Source organism: Sylvia atricapilla, chromosome 5, assembly GCF_009819655.1.
Source record: "Sylvia atricapilla isolate bSylAtr1 chromosome 5, bSylAtr1.pri, whole genome shotgun sequence".
NCBI lineage: Eukaryota > Metazoa > Chordata > Aves > Passeriformes > Sylviidae > Sylvia > Sylvia atricapilla.
In genome coordinates this window covers 12,001,923-12,021,532 of record NC_089144.1, presented here as the reverse complement: position 1 = coordinate 12,021,532, position 19,610 = coordinate 12,001,923, and the positions used below count along the sequence as shown (strand labels likewise).

The following is a 19,610-nucleotide window of genomic DNA, read 5'->3' as shown; positions in this document are numbered from 1 at the left end:
TATAATTATATCCCTCAAATGTCTCCAGTTTGAAGTCTGCTACAAACTGATTTTTCTAGTTCTATTAGAATGGCTGAAGCTTTTACATTTGTCTAATAAATGGTTAAAGCATCTTGGCCTGTACTTTGAAGCCAGATACTCCTATTTGATCAGATAATCCAGTTCATCGTTTTTTTAATGCTCATTTTATAAATCTCCAGAGCCGAGGTTGAGTGTTATTTGAAACCTGAACTACCCCATATATCATTTATCTGATGTGAGTGCAAAAATCAATAGTCATTTTGGAAAAGTGCCCTTTCTGCCTGTGACCACCTTGGTGGAACTGCAAACATTCATTCGTATTCCTGTTGCATTTCCAATACCACCTTCTTATTTCCAGCAATACCAACTTAATTTCAGGAACCTGTGGTGTGTAAAAAAGAAAAAAAAAAAAAAAACTAACTAAATGAACCAATATACTGGTTAATAAAATTGGTCTAAAACCATCAGGTAATTTGAATATGGGCTCCCAAAGGTTCTAGAATGTTTTATTGCTATGGGTAAAAACTATTCAAGGGCAAAATTGAATATTAAAACCTGCTTTACAAACATGTCTTTAGTATTTAATAAATATGTAGCAGCTGGCAGAAAAGTAGAACATCCTTCTATTAAATAACAGTGGATGTATGTGTATAAGTGTATAAGTGGGTGCATATACTTATTTCTGTCTTATAGCAAATTTCTATTTCAAAAGACATGCAGACCTTTTATCCCTTGATATAGAAATAGAAAACACTGTCTTGAAAGAAAGAGGGGCACATGGCATGAGACTTTCAGTTTTGTGGCAATGACTTTGAGCTTCAAGGGAGGCAACACCTTTTCTTCACTTTTTAAATGCAAAACTACCGAGTCCTAAACACTGTTTGGCAATTACACTCCCAGAGGATTCAGGCCAGTCTAGTTGAGTAGTCTAACCCAGGCTTCCCCCATCTGTATAACAGGGATAGTAATATTTACTTACCTATCTCATGGGAGTGTTCTGGGGATTAATTATTCAATGCTTGAGAAGCGCTTTAAAGATTAAAATTCCTAGTTGACTACTCAGTATTATTACTAAAGCAGAACCTTGCTAATCCACACCAAAATTGGCAATGTCCCCCCATATCTGAGCAAAGATTTATTAATAAGGTTGTCGAGCAAGTTCTCTTATAATTAAAGCTTAATTATTCTAATATAATATCCTGGAGTAGATTTACTAATATGGTGTAAAGTGTAGATAATTACAGCAAAACTACAGATGAACAAATATTATCCCTGCTTTGGTACATACAAACTGGCAAGCAGACTTCCCAAAGAAGGGGCAAGTCCCCCCCACAAATCTTTTTCTAACATTTATTTCCATGGCTCCCTGTATATCCATGCAGTTGACAACACTGGAAGAAAAGCACCAAAAATACAGGACCTGAGAGAACACAGCAACACAACATCAGTTGTCTGTCTCCACAACATCAGTTTTTCCTTTCCTCATGTAATCTAGATAAAGAGGTAAAATAGGAATTCAGTAACACTCACTGTGTCTCTGTAGTTTGCCACAGGACTAAGTCCAGTCTTCTGCTGTTGGAGAGCAATATCCCAGAAAATCCCTCTCCTGCTGCTCATCTCACAGTCCCTTTAATTTGCCACAAAACCCAATTAATAGCAAGACTACATCACTGCAACTTGTTCTTACTTCAGACTTAGCTTCCCCGTGTTTCTGTGATGTTATCCTTGCCACAGGGAGCTATGTACCGAAGGGAACAGTGTGAAGGCACACAGGAATATTCCTGCATCACCCAATCCCTGTGTCAAAGAGCCTTGCCAGTGGCCTGATCCAGTGATGCCCAAGACTAAATTAAATTAACAAGGTTTCTAAAGTTCTCTCCTCAGTGACATCAGAAATATGATGAGTCTAAATGATCACACAGAGAGTGACACCAAAACCTGTTATTCTAGCCATTAGGGAGACAAAGGCAAGGTCTGTCCATAGAGGGGCTTGCAGGTCCTGCCTCTGTCCTCGCTCCACCAGCCCATGGTGCAATTCCTGGCTGATGTTTTGTGGCCCAACCACAGGGAAAGGTCAGCAAAGGTCATGGCTTCTGTCAGATTTCTTAGAGTTTCTTATTCCTAGATTGGGAAAAAAAAATCCAGACAATAAAATTTTACTTTGACAATATGAGGTAACTGTGACTCTCCAACCAATCTTAACAAACATGGCCAAAGAGAGGGTTGAATTTTGTTGAGCAAGAGCAACATCTCATTACAGAGTTTTCAGATAAATTTGTCTCAGCATTCCAAAGATTTCAGATACTACAACAGCCTTGAGAGAGGGTGTGGTCCCACAGTCAGCTCTGCACCTTCACTGCCTAAAGGCCCCCAGCATGAAAAGGGTTTGCTGAGGAGACACTAAACTGCTTCTGCAGCTTCTACCCCAAGCAGAACAGGACTGTGTATTCATGAGCTTTGTGAATGAGTTCAAACCAAGTGTTTTGCTTAAGATCCTGCTCTCACTCACAGAGTGAGACTCTCAGTGCCTACCAGAAACAACTTTCCAATGTCATGCACAGTCAAAATGCTCTGAATTCCTCACTTACTAAGTAAATTTTATTGATTATCTACATGCTTTTAATAATGACAGATTATTACTATTATTATTACAGATTATTATTATTATAATCAGTTGACCTGACTGAATGTGATGTCTACTGTTAACGCCCCTTTTAGCTGTGATAATTAATAATTTTAATATTTAACTTTAATCAAGTGTGTAATATTCAACTCTTAAATTATTCAGTTTCCGCAGAATGTTTTTCATTAATACCACACATTTTATTAACATATTTATGAACACCTTTTACGACTTAATGTGGCTTAATTCTATTAATAAAAACTAATTTGAAAGTCATTATCTTTTTTAATTATACAGTAGCTTCCAATATAGTTTTTCCAGCTCCAGCTCTGGAAGAGAACTGCTGAGATTTCTCCAGTTCTACTCTGCTGCCTGACCACACAGGAAATAAATAAAACCTTCTCTATTGACAGAATGAGTACTGCCTGAGTGGCTCTGATCTGATAAATATGTGAGATGCTCAGCACATCAAAAAGGGCACCAAACCACCTGGAGGACCTTTTGAATGATAATGTGTGGTTAGAGCAGCACCACTCAAGACTGGTACTTAAGCTGTCCACAGACTTAACATTGACATAACAGTGAGGAGCTTCCTGTGGAGGGTAAAGCCCCATGCAGGCTGCTACTCTTCACTTTGGCTCTTTCACTAATAGTAATCCTGCAGCATTTATGCAGATGGATTAAGCTGATTGAAGGAAAAAAATCTAATTTACCACGTGTTATAACCTGTCCCTGGAGGCAAGGGTACTGTAACTCTCTTGTTAATAGATCCCTTGGGGGGGATTAGAGTGAAGGAACACTGAATGGTCAATGTACATATATATGTATATGTGTGTGTGTGTGTGTGTGTGTGTGTGTAGGGTTTATTTTAGAACAATTTGGTTGAAATGGAAAGCAGGTATGTAGCCATTTGGGTCATTATTACCTATAGTAATATAACAATATAAAAGCATAAAAATCTCACTTAAGAAAATAGAAAAGGAGAAGGAAGGAAGGAAGGAAGGAAGGAGCCTTCTAAGACATGACAGCCACCTCTCATGTCATTGTAGTTGAGCCAGTTATGCCCCATCAGAAGGTAGGAATAACCTGATACTTCCCCAGAAGCTGAGCCAGTTGTGTAAGGAAGGACATTAGCAGGATAAAAAGTATTATCCCACCTCACAGGATCTGCTTTTTTTGAGCCTCTTATCTGGCTCAAAACCCAGCTTGTCCCTAAACAAAAGTTCATGCACAGCTGCTCTGCTCCTGGGCTGTGACTTTGCACATCCTCAGCAAAGCTATTTTTGGAAATGGACAATTGTTTGAGTCATTAATCGTTAATGTTTCAGTCTCTTACGCCAAGTTCTCTCAGATTGATGATCACAGTGGTTTAATATTTGGTTGATAGGACTGTTGGTTAGAATCATAGCTATGGTATAAGCTAAACTGGGTCTTGGAATGAGAGGTAAACTGTGTACCCATAATCATCTGGACTTAAGATTTATAGCCAGAAGACTATTACAGTAAATTAGTAAATTGATTTACTACATTAATTTACCTGTTTCTGAAATACAACTTGCTTGTAGATGTGGCTCCTCATTTTCTCCCTCTCTCCCATCCTGTGCTTTGGATAGCTTTTTCCACATAGAAAAATGACCTTTTTTTATTCTTGCTATTGTAAGGGCAGCGTCAAAGTCTCAACCCTCTTGTAAGGTATGAGTAATGTTGGAGAGAGCCAAATGAGGCAGAGCTTGGGCACTATTACAAAAATCACAGTGAATTGCTTATGGATGCAATTTATACACTGCACAATGGCAGAGTAACCAGGAAAGGGCTAAAGCAGCACCCCAAGATCATCCAGGACAATCCAGGCCACCTGCTCTCCATGGCAGAAAGTCTGAGTGTTTCTGAATTCATTAGTTATGTCCTGTGTCAGCCTGAAAGGTCTCAGGCCACTTACTTGCAGTGCCCTGTGTTTTCTTAGAAGGACCTGATGTGGGGTGATGGGTGTGGATCTCTGTGTTCCTGCACTCAGCTTTGATCCACAGCCTCCAAAAGAGTTTCCAGAAAGGAACTCCCTAATGTTGGTTGTGTACATGTTCAACAGAAGAGCAGACATCTGTTTCCAGAGGTCTTTCGAGACACCTCTCTCTCTGACTCTGTAAAGCAATTAAATTATTATCTCAAGTGGTAAGGACAGTAAAATACTGGTGAAACAGTGCCATAATTAAAGAACTAACTCAGGGAAAGGGATTTACTGATGATGTCCTGGGTATAATAATGTAGGATCAAAACCAGTGCAGAATAATAATATGAATCCTCCAAGTCAGATCAGTTGTTTCCCATATTTCTTTGTTAATTATATTTGAAGATTACATTACATAAAAAAATTGAAAAGTGCTTTCATCTATAGTGCTTGCTACAGATTCAAGCAAACACAAATCAATGTGTGTGGCTTTCTTGTTTCAAGAAAACATGCAGCATTTTTCTAAAGAATTTTTAAACATTTTTCCTTGCAATATACAATTTTGCCCTCTCTTAGGGAAGATTAAATTTCTCCTTTCTCTCTGTTCCCTTAGCTCCAACACCAAGTAAGATCGTCTCCTAAGCATCTGTAGATTTGGTCTTCCAAGTATAACTAACAATCTGCTCTTTCTGAAGTGTTGCAACAATTCTAAAATTAGATCTCTTAACATGAAAGCACTTTTCTAACGAACCTCTAAGCAGAGTACAGAGAAGGTGATGAAAGTGAATTTTACCTGAGATGAGATCATTCAAAGTCTCATTTAATGGCCCTTGCAAGAACTTTATGAACACTGTGTCTGCTGCAAAAATATTTAGGGCATCTTCCATTTAATATCTAGGTAAAGTATACAATGGAAGATGGATATAATGAATCCAGAGAAACTAAATAGTTGTTCATCAGTAATGGCCAGGAACATGAAAAGAAATAGGGCATCTGAGCATCAATGGCCCTAGGACCTGAGCCAAGCAGATGTAGAACTGTGCTTCCCAGTGTTGGAATGGGTCAGTGGCTGAATTTTCTGGATGTAAAATTAAACATTTTGAGCTTACAGAGGGCATAGAAATATTCATCACTTACACTACACTTGCATTCATATCTTTTCAGTTCTTGTGAACATCTGCAGAAGCCATGGCTCCACTAGCTCCATATAATAGGAATAGTGGCCACCTTTTCCAGTTTTAGACCAGTGACAAAACCAAAAATGCACAGTGACTTTGGGGACTGAAAAACTAGGTCTGGCATTGTTTCATACCCCAAATATTCATACCTTACTTAATGAATCATTCTGCTCTTTTGAAAATGCCAAGCACAAAGTTTAGAAGGGAAAGATGTCAGGACTCAGATGCATGTTTGTTTTCCTGTAGTCTTTTGTGACTTTTAAACTAGCTCTGATTACCCTGAGCAACCATCCTCAAACTTTGAAAGAACAAATGTGTGAAGCCAAAAAATCTAATTACTAAGAAGTAGAAAGATTCCACTCTTGAGCAAAGCTACATTAAAAGTTATAATTATAAACATTCAGAGTCACCGTGACATTTTTGAGTACAAACAGGCAAGTGGTAGAACAAATATGGCTACATTAAGATAGCAAATAATTAGATTAGGTTTTCATTATATCAGAAACAAGACTTCAAAATCTAAGCTGATCACTCAACTGCATGTGTGAGAAAGGAGAAGTAGTTCATATATTAAAATAACCAAGTATAACCTGGGTTTATTTTAATAAATGTATATGGCATGTATCTAATTCCTATACAGAGAATTAATATTTTACACCCATAGCACACTGCCATCATATCTTTTTTAAGCGTAAGAGCAGCACTGATGATGGAAAGGCTGTCCCACCTGGATGTGCTGGCAGTGACTGAACAAAGGAAGCACCATACCACAGCAAGAAGGCACCTAAACCCATTGGTATTTGCTTCCAGGGCCACTGGTGTTCAGGGATCTCAATGGGGATAAGTTCAGTGGAAAGGGAGACAAGCAAAGTGTAATTTTACGCCAAGAAAAGTGCAATTTGTGAGAAAACATTTGCATAGCATATTGAATAATTAACAGGAATTACAATTTACAGCTAGAAGTACAGGCAGGCTGTAAGGTGGGGGCAGAGCCCATTGCCACTCACTTTCTGGGAGAGGCTGGGGGAACAGGTGGCATATTGTGTCACATTTCCATAAGGCTGATAGTTGAACAGAAAGTACCAAGAGCTTTTCTAACCCTGAAATCTTCAGAGAATCATTTATTTCAGGAGACAAAGGGTGCTGTGTGTTTGGGTTGTGGAAGTGTCAGGATAAAAGATTAAAGATTCTTCATATATTCTGAAATATCCCTCCTCAGAGAGTGTTAAAGAAAAGCTTCAGGAGACCAATGCAATCAGGAACATCAAATACATGTCAGACTATAATGAGAAAGATCCAAATGCATTCGTGGTGTAGCACTGCCAACATTAGTGGTTACTCACCAGGGGACAGTTTGTCCCATTTTTGTTATTAGCAGCATCTGTAAGAACTGCTTGCCACCTCCTGGCAATACATAATTTCAGACCAAAAAATGGGGGGAAAATATAAAGCACCATGTTTTTTATTCAATCAAACCCTCTTTGATTCCCTAGGAAAATAATTCTGGGAAGATATGAGAGCATCTGCTTAGACATTTCACAAAACACTTCATTCAGACTAATGAAAGTGTTCAAAGCTTTACTATATTGTACATTATTTATATAATTTGAAAATTTAAAAAGCTTTGAGATTTTATTGTACTTAAGTAATAAAATGTGATGCAATTCCTACTCCTAATACTAAATATTCAATATATTAATATTACTATTTTATGGATAATTATATCTGACAAAAAATCCTGCATCCTTGATAAATTACTAAACAATTATCTAATGATAATTGATAGTTGATGCTAAGGGAGAACCTAGCCAAAAATCAGAGGTCCATAGGTAAAGTTCTCCTCTCTATTAGGACTAAAGCCAGGATTCTTTTTCTCATGGTTCAGCCGTCAACAAGCACTGGATCCAGGTAGAGCAGCTAAGACAGCAGCAAACAGACTCATGAGAATAGTATCCTCATTTCCACTCCATTGAATGGGTGAGAGCTGACAGAGCAAAACAAACAATTCATGTGTGTGGCAGCTCCACCTCAAATAAAAAAAAAAACCTTTTGGACAGAAAACTTCTGCTCCTGATGTTTTCCCTGTGTCACTCTTCCCCCAAAATGGCTGTGTTCATCTCCCGCTTTTCCTCCCAACAGTCACGATCTTGTGTGTGTGGTGGCTCTTAGTTAGCAATTTACTCCTGTGCCTGGGAGTTATGTGAAGCCAGTCGTAGGTGAGTCGTTCTTACACATCCCATGGAGAAGTGCCACCAACTTGTGTTGCAGTAGCTTTGCAGTGGAAACTAAAAGCCACCCAGCTAAACACCTACTAAATTACACCAAATGAAATGCCAGCACAGTGACAGATTATAGTGCTGCTCCCAGCTCATTTGTCTTGTCTAAATTAGTAGGTCAAGGGAGATTTTCTCCCTTCAAAGAAAGAAGGAAGGCATCTATTAGCCTTCAGTGAGAGCTATACTTTTGAAAAACAATTTCTCTCACAGTAAGGATGTTATCAATGGTGACAAAGTCAGAAACAAGTTTAAAACTGTGTTGTCCCCAAATCTCTGCAGCAGTTGCAACTGAGTGTAATATTCTTCTCATCTGCTTGCAAGTTGTTTGGACATTAGCAGTTCATGCTCTGTTAAACAAATACTGCTTTCAGTTCCTCCCAGAGGTGAAAGAAGAAAAAAGTAAAATCAGTGCTCTGTCTCTGGTTTATTATGTGTACAAAATGCTTTGAAATACATTGGAATAACAGACAGTAAAAGTAGGTTATGTTGCAAATTAACACAAAGGTTGTATAAAAAGCCTTAGACCAACAGAAAAAATATTCAGAAATATTAATAACTCTCTCAAAAATGGAGCTAGAAACTGAGTATAATCATGAAAATAAATTACTAGTTTAGCTGCTCTGCAGAATAAAATTTTACATTTTTCTCCTGCTTATATTTGTTAAGGAGAAACAATCATTTTAGTGCTGGTTGAACAAGTCCAAATGAACCCTTACAGCTTGAACACAGCTCTTTAAAAGGTTTTTCTTCTGAGCAACAAATTACTTACATTCCTGCACTTTGCTCTACTTCAGTAATTTTTGTATTTTTCCATAATATTCAGACATTAGAAAGAAGTTTGCTGCAATACCCTCACATGAGTATTCTCCTCACTAGCCAGTGACATATTGCAACAATGGCTTGTTGACATTAACACCTACCAAGGCTGAGGACAACTGTTTATATAATGTCATTTCATTTGAAACAAAAGCAGGTTAGCTTGGGTCTGGCTGTCTCAGACTCATGGTACTTAAACCTAAAAGAAAATAATTTTCTTCTTACTTCAAGTGCTATATTGCCAAAGAATGCAAATGATAGTTTTATTCCATGGCATCATTGTTCCATAACCACTGAAAATACAACCTATATATAGGTGCCTTCCCAACAAGTATTTTACACATAGTGCAGCCAGTGACCCACCTGGGGTTGTCCCACAGGCACACTTAAAAAGCTGTGGCTACAAGTTTTCTTGCTTAGTTGGCCAAGTTGTCTTTCACTTAAGGTTTTCTGGGGGAGAGATAAAATCCAGTAATGCATATAATATGGCAAGTCCGAGTTTATAGACACCTATACTTATGTATCAGTATATGTGAGAGAATGCTGACTCACTTTTGTTGAAGTATGTTTCTAACCCACTATGATTTCTCACTACAACATTTGGTTGGTTTTTTCCTCCCCTTTAAAAAACAAAGTAGAAGAAATTCTGTCAGCTCCAGGGAATAAAGCAATAAGCCACCAATCCCCAGGTCTCCTCTACAGAGCATCCCACAAATAACTGGTACCATATTATCCTTTGTGCCTCAGAGGAGCCACAAGAGGTGTTTGCCACCTTGGTTTTGAATGGTGCCCCTCTGGTTTGTCCTCCCGGAGGAGAAACAGCTGATTTGAGCACAGTGGGACATTTTCCACAGACGCAGTCGTCTTACCCAAATGCCTCCTGCTGCTCCAGGCTATTTGGTGTTTTCACTGGTGTGCAGCTGATACTACCCAAAGTAGCAGGCTATTTCTGTAATCAGAAGCTCTCACAGCCTAACACAAGATTGGATAATGGCCCACTGCTCTCCACTGACACTGAAACACTGAAAAACAGCATCTCGTGGACAGCTAGGAGAGGAGATTGTGGTTCAGACAAATATGTTGGTCCAACACTTGGCACCACCTCTACCCGGGGTAGGAGTGACAATGCCATGAAAAGTATAAACTTAATTTTCCAAAGGTCAAGGTGGCTTCTTCAGAGTTGGTTCGGGTACCTTGCTGATGCACATAGGCAGCTTTATGCTGAGTCCCAGAATAGTTTTAGTGCTTTGGACTCTGTGCATGGCTCCTGGCTCAAGTATTAAATAAAACGACATCCCCTGGATTCCAGATTGAAGAAAAGCCAAGGTGAGGTCTGTGCTTCCCCCATCAGGCACAGGCTGTGGTCCTGTACCAGGCTGGTGGTGCAGAAGAACAGAAGTAAAGAACAAGCCCATCAAAGTCACTGCTTTTTGTAGGCAAACTCCTAGCAGCTGATCACTCTACATGCACGAGTCTTCCTCTTTTATTCTTGCTTGAGTGCCAAGCTGGGAGCAGATGGTACATTAGTCACCCTTAACTGGAGGGTAAGAAAGTGTGATTTCTTTTTTTTAAAATTCAGTTGAGACCCTCAGCCCATTTAGATTCCCAGCTCAATGTTTATTTGTCTTACACAGAACTTGTACTTTCTACCCCTCTCAAATGCTAATCCTCTCCACACATATGCTCATTATGCAAAAGCATATGACAAACACCATCTGGGAAAATAAATAGCTCCTCAGCTAACTGTGCTGCTCCCTCCCTTTACGTCACCCACCTCACTATTGTCTCTCCTATTTTTATCTGCAAGATAGCAATCACTCAATCCAGCTATTAGCTTTAAAGTGCTCTTTTAGTCAAGCAAGCTGCAGATTCCAGGCTGGGCAGTAGAATCTATCCCACTTTTTGAGACAATGTGCATCTCCATGATAATTTGAAAGCAGCCATAGCACTGAGAAAAAAGCACATTACTTTTTTAAAGAGCAGTTGATATCACTGAGAGACACTAGTCCTGACCTGAAGAAGTCCATGCTTGTTTTTTAGCTAGAAGGTTGCATTTCCTCCGCCATAAAATATGCAGCTCTTGCCACAAGTTCCACCTCGTTTCCATGGATTCCTGAGACAGTCCTTCATCTCTGACAGATTATTCCTCATACTGTTCAAAGCCAGGCAATGGTGCTAAATAGGGAATGACATTAGCCAAGTTCAGTGATTTCTCTAACCTCTAAGTAGACAATAAAGAACAGGAGCCATGCTGTCATTAATCATGATGGATTTGTTTTCTGCCAGAAGGTTAATCAAAAGAAATGAGGATGTATATGCAAGAGAAAGGCATCTCAGAATGTTCTGCTTTGGATTAGGAAAATCATCATGATTCAGCAAAGGAGACATCTATTTAGCTAAATTAAACAGGGTCTGCACAATCCAACCATATTGTGTTGAGGCTAAGTAACCAGGAGAAATTCAAAATGCACAACCAGGAGACTCAGCAGCTGACGCTGTGATATAAAGGCAGAGCTGTGTAAGTACCCTGTAAGAATTGTGGGGCCATAAACACAGCAATACTATATCTGTTTAGAAAAAAAATGAGACAGAATTCAATGATGGCCTTATCTGAGCTACAAATACTTGTCAATTATCATATGCTTGTAGGGGCATGTTTAATAGATGACAGAAAGTCCTTCTCATTTGTCCTCTGAGACAGCTCTGATATTGCTCAGCTAAGAAATCCATTATACAGCTACAAAAGAGGCTATTTGATTTCATGAGCACGTGCCTTTATTATTTTAAGAATAATTTAACATAGGCAGAGGAAAGCAGAATCTGTATTAGGAAAAAAAAAAAAAAGACTGAAGTTCCAGCATTTGCAGTTACAACTATTGTAGTTCTTGTGTTTCCTGTACTTCTTTTTTTTTCTTCCTTTTTTTTTTTTTTTTTTTTTTTTTTTTTTTTTTTTTTTTTTTTGGTGGAGAGACTCGTTTTGGTTTTCTCCCTATTGGTTCCACAACTGGGGGAGTTTCGCAGTGGGGTTTAAGGCTGGTACATGGTTTGGGTCTCAGTGTTGCTCAGGATACATGTGCCTATGCAATACGCACTGTGCTGCTGATCCGCCCTTAACTCTCCTCTCTTTGTTGTTGAAACAGACGAACCAAACTCCTGGAGTGCTCCCTCTGCCACCTCCCCAGGTCTGCCGGAAGTAGCTCTTTCCCTCGACGACATAATCTCACCATTATCTTCATCACACATAGCCCCACCCTCTGACCCTTCTCACCAGATAAGCCCAGAGCCAACATGGGATATCAAGAGGGAACACGATGTAAGGAAACCAAAGGAGCTTTCGGTGAACGGTCACAAAAAGAAAAGGTTAGGAGAACAAAGAGAAAGGTCAGCAAGTCCTAAAAAGGTAGACAGGTCAAAGCACGAAGAGGCTTCTTGGAAAGGATATTCAGAAGGCAAAAATAAGACCACTGATGGTGGCAGGCCCACCTCAGAGAGCAAAGGGGTGGGACACAGCGTTATGATCGAGGCTGGCGCAAGAGAGCACGTGTGTGCCGGAACCAGTGATGAACAGTTTGGGAGGCTGAGGAAGCCAGAAAGCAAGAGAGGAGGATCTCTTAGCAAAAAAGAAGATCACAGATCCACAAACACCAGTGAGAAGAAGTCAGCTGCAGCACCCGACCACGTCAAGATCGATACAGGAGCTACCAAGACATACAGTAGCAACCGCTGCGGCTCTCCTGGAAGCGATATGGACCACAGCCAGAGGGACCCTGATGGGAAACCCAGCGAGTTCCCCAGGAAGGGACATCTCCACTCCATTAGCACTCGCAGCACCAACACCACAGTTCGAAAGGCAACGGTCTCTCCAGGGCCGTGGAAAATCCCTGGCTCAGATAAGCTACCTAGCGTCCTGAAGTCTGGTACTTCTGCCATGAGCAGATAAGCAAGGGACTGTTGCCCTCTAACTGTCTCAAACTGACGCAGAACATTCTTCTTAGTTTTTGTCTCACATTGGTTTGTTTTAATTTATTTTAACTATCACACATATACACAAAGCATTGAGGAATGAAAACATTAGTGTGTAATTCCATGACAATGTGCACAGTATCTAATAAGTTCAAAAGCATATAGTCAACACAGAGATTTAAAATCGACCCTAAAGTCCCAGTTCCATTTTAGGGACTTTGGCAGCTATGGAAGAAACCAAAACAATATGAAGGACAGTACATCAGAGAAGGATAGTGCAGTGTAGCTTTAGCATTTTTTTCCCACTGCATGAAGGACTTGGATTTCATTCAAACTTTATATCAAGAAACTGGAACAAGTTAGAGCAATCACAAACTGGAACATCGCCTTAAATAAAACTGCACGGAGCAAGCTGAAAACGAGAGAGGATCTTTTCATGGAGCTAAAATGTTGTAAATAAATTGTTCTTGACATATCTAGACAGGGGTTAAAGGGTTTCTTTAAAGCATCGTTTGGAACTGTACACCCATGACACGTCTCCACTGTTAACACTTTGGGATGGTCCACGTGGTTCCCTGTAGCATAGTTCACCAGGCGCTACGGGAGGAGTGGGGAATCCAGAGGATTAGTTTCCGTGATACCATTTCTACTGCCATTTTTGTGAACAAACCATGTTTCTGTACATTGGAAAGGAGTTAAGGTGGAGTTGTATTTGCAAATTATTCTCAAAAGTGATTTATTACAGGTTCCCCAAGTCCTGCGAGGTAGCACACAAACCAATTGGTCAGGCTCAAACCCCAGGCATCTGCAAGGCCCTTGCAATGAAAGGAAGAGTGCTACAGAGAAAAAAAGCTGCAGTTTCCTTAAGGAAAGGCCTTTCCTTCCTGCAGAAGATGATAGCATCACTTATCAACAGTGCTATGTTTCATACCCATCCACATTCACTTAGGACACTCTCACCTCTCATCCCCTCAGTTTGGCAGAGCAGGTGCCTTTCAGGCACACGTCAACAATAATTAGACTGGTTTCTGAAATACAGTTGTTGGTGTCCTCATTCAGTAAATTCAGTATTTTTCCATTTTTATAATGGTTTCCATTTTACCTTTCTTTCCCTATCTCCATTTTTTTTTTCTTTTTGTTTTAATCTTTCTTGCTTGTCTGTTTTGAATTTTAAGCCTTAAGTGCCAGGTAAACATTCCAGTCTGCCTTCACAGGAAATAACTCCGAGTTCAGTCAATCAGTCATTATCTTGTTTCAAAAAGATGTGTGTGTGTCTGTGTAAGTGTGCATATGCTTATTCGTCTGTCAAAATTAAAACAAAATCCTGGGCAATAATACATTGGTAATTAAAAAAAATCATAAAGCTAAGTACTGTCAAAAATTCGTATTTAAAAATTATTGTTCACTAGCAATCTTAGTTCCTCACATGCTCTGCTGAAAAACTAGATTGAGATTGGCTTTGTTCCAAGAAATTAGCACATTACTGTATGTCTCAAACATTGCACTGGACTGCGAAATTTATAGACATGTTTCTTCCTGTCCAATTATTTGAAAAGCCTCAAGTCAAGGATTTTGCAGCTCTCAAACTTTTTTTTTTTTAGAAAGAAAATCCATTTATAATTTCTAAAAAAGCACAAATCCATGTAGCTGTTTATAAAACTCTTATTTAATGGGAAAAAAAAAATCTTTATCCCCTGAACTAGAATCCAATATAATTTGCCATTAATTTATTGAATCTGATTTTGGACAATGCTTCTGTAGTGTAGATGCACGTCCCGGTATCTTATTTTTATGTATAAAGAAAGCAAACAATGAAATCTGAAAAACAGTTGAGATTATGCTTGCATAAACTCTAATTTGCACAGTTCACAGCTACTCCTTGTGCAGTAATTGCTTTATGCGGCTGTAATCGATAACCTGTGAAGACAGCACATCATCTAAACCCCATTCCAAATAATATTTCTGTGTAGTGTTAGCTGTGAATTTACCTTGTACAGCTCTATCTCTATAAATATAATTCCATGTATTAATAGTCACAGAAAGGCTGTAAGTGAGCAACTATTTTTATGAAACGCACCACTATGGATAAATTAACTTTTACAGAAATCTTGTTTACTGTATGATATTCTAAACCACTGTCAAATAAAATATATATCCAAAAATCTTTCATTTTTTCAATTGTATATAGTTTGTGTTAATTTTGAGTGACAGGCTTCAGTTTTACCCTGAGAAACAATCATTTTCTTGCATATGAGTAGAGTTAATTAGCTACTGCCTTATGAAAAACAGAATAGACCATTTTGATTTCTTACTCCAATTTATGAATAAACATGTAGGTGACCAAACAAATTTTATAATGGCAAGTTAAGGCTTATGAGGTGACATAGACACAGAAAAACCTCTTCCTTGGTGGAGAAGCGTAAACCCTTATTCTCCTTCCAGGCCCTGGAGGCACAGGACCAGGGTGGCCAGACTCCCAGCAGCGAGAGACAACTTCTGAGAGTACACCACTTATACAGAACTAACCTGAGCATAAACCATATTTGCCTCAGAAACTGGGCAGTTCTAACTAGCTCTAGAAAGGTTTTGTTGACAAGCTGTATGAAAAAAAAAAGGGAAGGGGACATAATTACTTTTCCAATTTATTTTACAGAAAAAAAAAGTCTCAAAAAACATCATGGTGCTGTAAAAATATTGGTAACCAGCCAACCTCTTTTGCGTCCAAATCCACCCCTCATTAAATGCTCCTTACCTCAAGTTAGGCAAAATAAATCATCAGTTTATAGACTCTAGATACTGTAAGATGTCTACCCAGAAAACAAGCACTATTTTTCACACAAATATGACATTTTTAAATATAAGTATTTCCTGTTTCCTTAAAATATAATTTTCTTTAAAAAATAATAATTTATCTTCATTCTACCTGAGTCAACTTCTGCAGAATCTTGTTTTTTCAGATTAACATTCCCCATAGGAAATTTCAACCAGTTGAACTAATAACATAATTTTGTGTTACAATAAACACATAGAAAATACAAAACGTCTTTAGTACTCAAAAATAATTTGCTGCTGTTTAAATAGCCGCTGTTTTCATGGTGGGAAATCTGGGTGTGTGCCTAGTTCAGACCCAGAGGTATCACTGGGAAATGTTCTGAAGCCATATGGCTTCATCCAGTCTTTTTCTGTTAATGACATGTCCTTTGTCTTTTAAACACAGCAGTACAGCATTTGCATTGCACTGCTGTCATTATGACACCTTTTAATATCTCTTTTTCATACCTATGCAGCAAGGAAATGGATGCAGATTCTCTGCTCCAAACTGCAGTGCAGCAGTGTAAGTAGACCTGCCAGGCTGTGATGACCAATGCACATTTGGGCAGAAGTTTTGACAGAGAACACCACAGACAGATGTCAGTGCAGCCCTTTCCTTAACCAGTCGCAAATGTGGGTTCTGGAGCTCGCTCCTTCTCCACGTACCTTCCTGCCTTAGGCCATTCACACAAACTGCAGAGCCTAGGAAGAGCTGACCTTCAAACAAATTTAACAAAAAAACCCAGGAAATTTAATAGCTCCCACAAGATCTCACCAAAGATATCATTTTTTCTTCCAGAAAGCTGCTGGACAGACAGCACTCTTCATTGAGTTACAGCAGAGCACAGGTTGCACTGGTTTCACTACACTGTGCTCCCCTAAACAGGAGGGGCATTTGTAGCCTTTATATCCACCTATTTCATGGCCTCAGTGATTAGACTGTCGACAACTTAGACCCAGTGTGGATTGCTGCCTGCTAGGAACTGATGCAGAAGTTCAAACATGGACCCATTTCTTCCCTGGTACTTTTCATTTGATTGTGCAGCTAGCCACCATTGCCAAAACCTTCTCATCTCCATCAAAGATGAGATTCCATCTGATTTGTGCCAACTCTGCTGAACACAAACATCTCAGGTTTAGCCCTCTCTACATCCCATGTGCTCTCATCACCACCAAATTTCTTCTGAATCTCTTCTCTTCCTCCTCAGCTCCCCACTACCTACCCAGAGGTAGGTTCTTAATCCTGCCTCTGAAATAAGTGCTGCTGCCACTCAGTAAATCAAATCTTCCATTCTCCATTTTTCCTTCTGTCCCTCAGAACTTGTCATCCTCTTTTTCCCTTGTTCTTTTGGCCCTCTGTCCCCATCTGGCATCTCTCAACCTCTACCTGAAGTGTATCAGCAGCTCAACATGAGATACCTCTTCTAAGAGGTGTCATGACCAGTTACACACCAAGTCATTAACCCACTCCTGGGTGTCATACAAATGTAAAGACATACCCAAATGTAAAGAAAGACATACCCATACCCTGCATTGAAGCTCAAATCACTTCCCTTGTCTTCCAGAAACCACCAGTGGTTACTTATTAGACATACTAAGCCTACATGCAGACAGTAACTGCTTTTGCAAGTACAAATAATGTTCTATCTTCTTTGCTGAATATCTGTACTGCTAATGATTCAAGCATTCAGGACAGAGTTTGTGGATGCAACATACCGTGATCTCTACTGGAAGCTTCCAAATTCATTTTACAAAGGCAAGGACAGGCAAAGCTGCAGGCACATTTCTGTCTTAGCCACTATGCTCTTTTTGTACATTGCTGCCATGGAAACCTGGGACCAGAACTGCAGAGGCAAAAGTGGAAGAGCGCACCTCAGCAAATGAGGATGTCGCCCTTCAGGTTTCTCCTTGCTTGGAAGGAAGCTTTGCTGTGAAGTGGAAAAGTTTCCTGGTACACTGCCATGGAGCTCAAAGCTAGAGGAGGCTTTGGACTTGCCCAGGGATGTCTGATCCATTAGGGACTGACTTCACATACGTCTCCAAAAGAGCCCTTTCCCTCTTCTGTCCCCTAGAAGCTAGGATATTTTCTCTAATTACTGCTTAAAAAGCGATACAAGCATGGCAGGCTGCCTACTCTCCTGACTGCTAAGGGGCTGGGAGAGAATTGCTGTCCCCAGGACTCCCACGCTCCACAGCTATCAGATTCCAGCAGTGGGCTGGCACTGACATGGTGGGCCAGCACCAGCCCCACTGTGACATAGGAAGGTCAGGAATTCAATCCCTGGGATATTTCCCTTTGTCTGTGCACCCCAGGAGTGCTGCACAGCACCAATGGACCTGTTGTCCACCCAAAAATGTGGACAACATCTATCCTTCCCCTCTCAGTAAATTTGGGACATTGTTGTCACCGAAGCCACCTGAATATCTACACTTCTTTACTAACACTAGAAGAAATGCAGATTTTCTTCCTGGAATGCTTTTTGCTCAAAAGTAATGAACAACAGCAGGCACCCTAACCAGTCCAAACCCCTCCTGCCACCACCAAGCAGTAGGGATGTCCATGGCTCTGAAGTTTCTATTCATGCATATATATGGAATTAAAGAATTTTGGTGTTAGTACTTTCCCAAAGGGATTAAAACTATGCCAAGAGCTTTAGCTGAAGTACTTAAATAATTGCAGTCCATAAACCAGAAAATTGTTCATCCTATCTCAAAACCAGCAAGTAAAAAAAGCTAGATTTAAGTACCTATTTAATTCAGAAAGAAAATCAGACCTTTCCCAGTAAGCATGGTCCAGAAAGCTCACCATTTATGAAATACTTATTCCAATTAGCACTTCATTCACTCCAGAAGTTTTTAAAAAATAAGCTCAGCAGGCAACATGGAGCACTGCAATCTGTTAGTACAGAATGTTTCAGAGCACTTCTCAAACCTTGAACATCACAAAAAATACTAATTGATTACTCCTTTATATTGCTCCAGGAAAGATAAATGCCAGCATGTGCCTCCTCCTGAATGACTCCTGTCTCAAATATCCCTGGTACTGCCCAGCCTCTCAGGTTGGTTTCTGGCAGAAATGCACCCGTGTCACTGTGCCATGGCAGCTGCAGGAGATCACAAAGCTGCTGGAGGCACCTTTCCATCTGACTTGCACAGCAGCACCCATGGAGCACCCAGGAGCATAGAGAACCAACCTGTGTGACACCCAGCTGAGAGGGGGTCACAGCTCTGGCTGTGGAGCTGCACCCACAGCTCTGCATCCTTGGGCATGTGGCACTGAGCCCTGTGTTGTGACACTTTCCAACAACTAGCACCCAGCAGCACAAGCCTCCAAACAAGCCTCATGTCAAGGGCAAAAGCTCTTTCCCTAACCACCACAGTTTGTTCTGAGAGTCTGTTTTGGGGTATACAAGCCCCTTAACCTGGCTGTTTATTCCTTTGCCATACTCATTTATAGTGAGACACTCTTCCTGAAAGAGGGCAGCTGCAGCAATGCTTCTGCCCTGACTTCACATCTCAGTGCAAGATAAGCTTCACAACTGACAAAACTGAAAGGTCACAGTCCCAGGCTCTGGTCATGAAGCAGCTCTGGAGGATCAGCAATCTCACCCTCTGTGGGAACAAGCCTCAAGCAGCCTCTGCCCAATTCCCTGCTCTCATCTCTCATCCTTCTCTCTTTATACTGAACTGTAGTGGTTTGAAAGCAAAACGAGTGAGAGGCTCCAAGTCAGAAATACAATTTAATGAGAAGAAAAGGGAAAAAAGGTAAAATAAAATAAATGCAATAATACAAGGAGACCACTGACAGAGTCAGAATACAACCTGAGCAGGGTGATGGAAGCAGTCCAGGTGAGGTGGTCTTCCTGAAGCAGTGAGCTCATAGAAAGGTCTGGTAGCTCTGATCCTCTGGGAATGTACTGTCCCAAATCCCAGCTTATATCCAGGTGAGAATGCTTGGTTCCTCCCCTGGGTGGAGC

The 19,610-nt window shown here is 40.1% G+C and overlaps 1 protein-coding gene across 5 annotated transcripts in view; it reads left to right on the top strand.

Moving 5' to 3' along the window:
- The window catches only part of MAGI2 (membrane associated guanylate kinase, WW and PDZ domain containing 2), a 710,849-nt gene extending 695,858 nt beyond the window's left edge, over nucleotides 1-14,991 (top strand). For 3 of the 5 annotated variants that reach the window (XM_066318723.1, XM_066318722.1, XM_066318724.1), the window contains one exon: nucleotides 12,000-14,991. In XM_066318723.1, the coding sequence (XP_066174820.1) occupies nucleotides 12,000-12,799 (800 nt within the window). In that variant the 3' untranslated portion in view covers nucleotides 12,800-14,991. The remainder of the gene's footprint in view (nucleotides 1-11,999) is intronic. The other 2 variants (XM_066318726.1, XM_066318725.1) reach the window with 1 other exon arrangement.
- The last annotated feature ends 4,619 nt before the right edge of the window (nucleotides 14,992-19,610 follow it).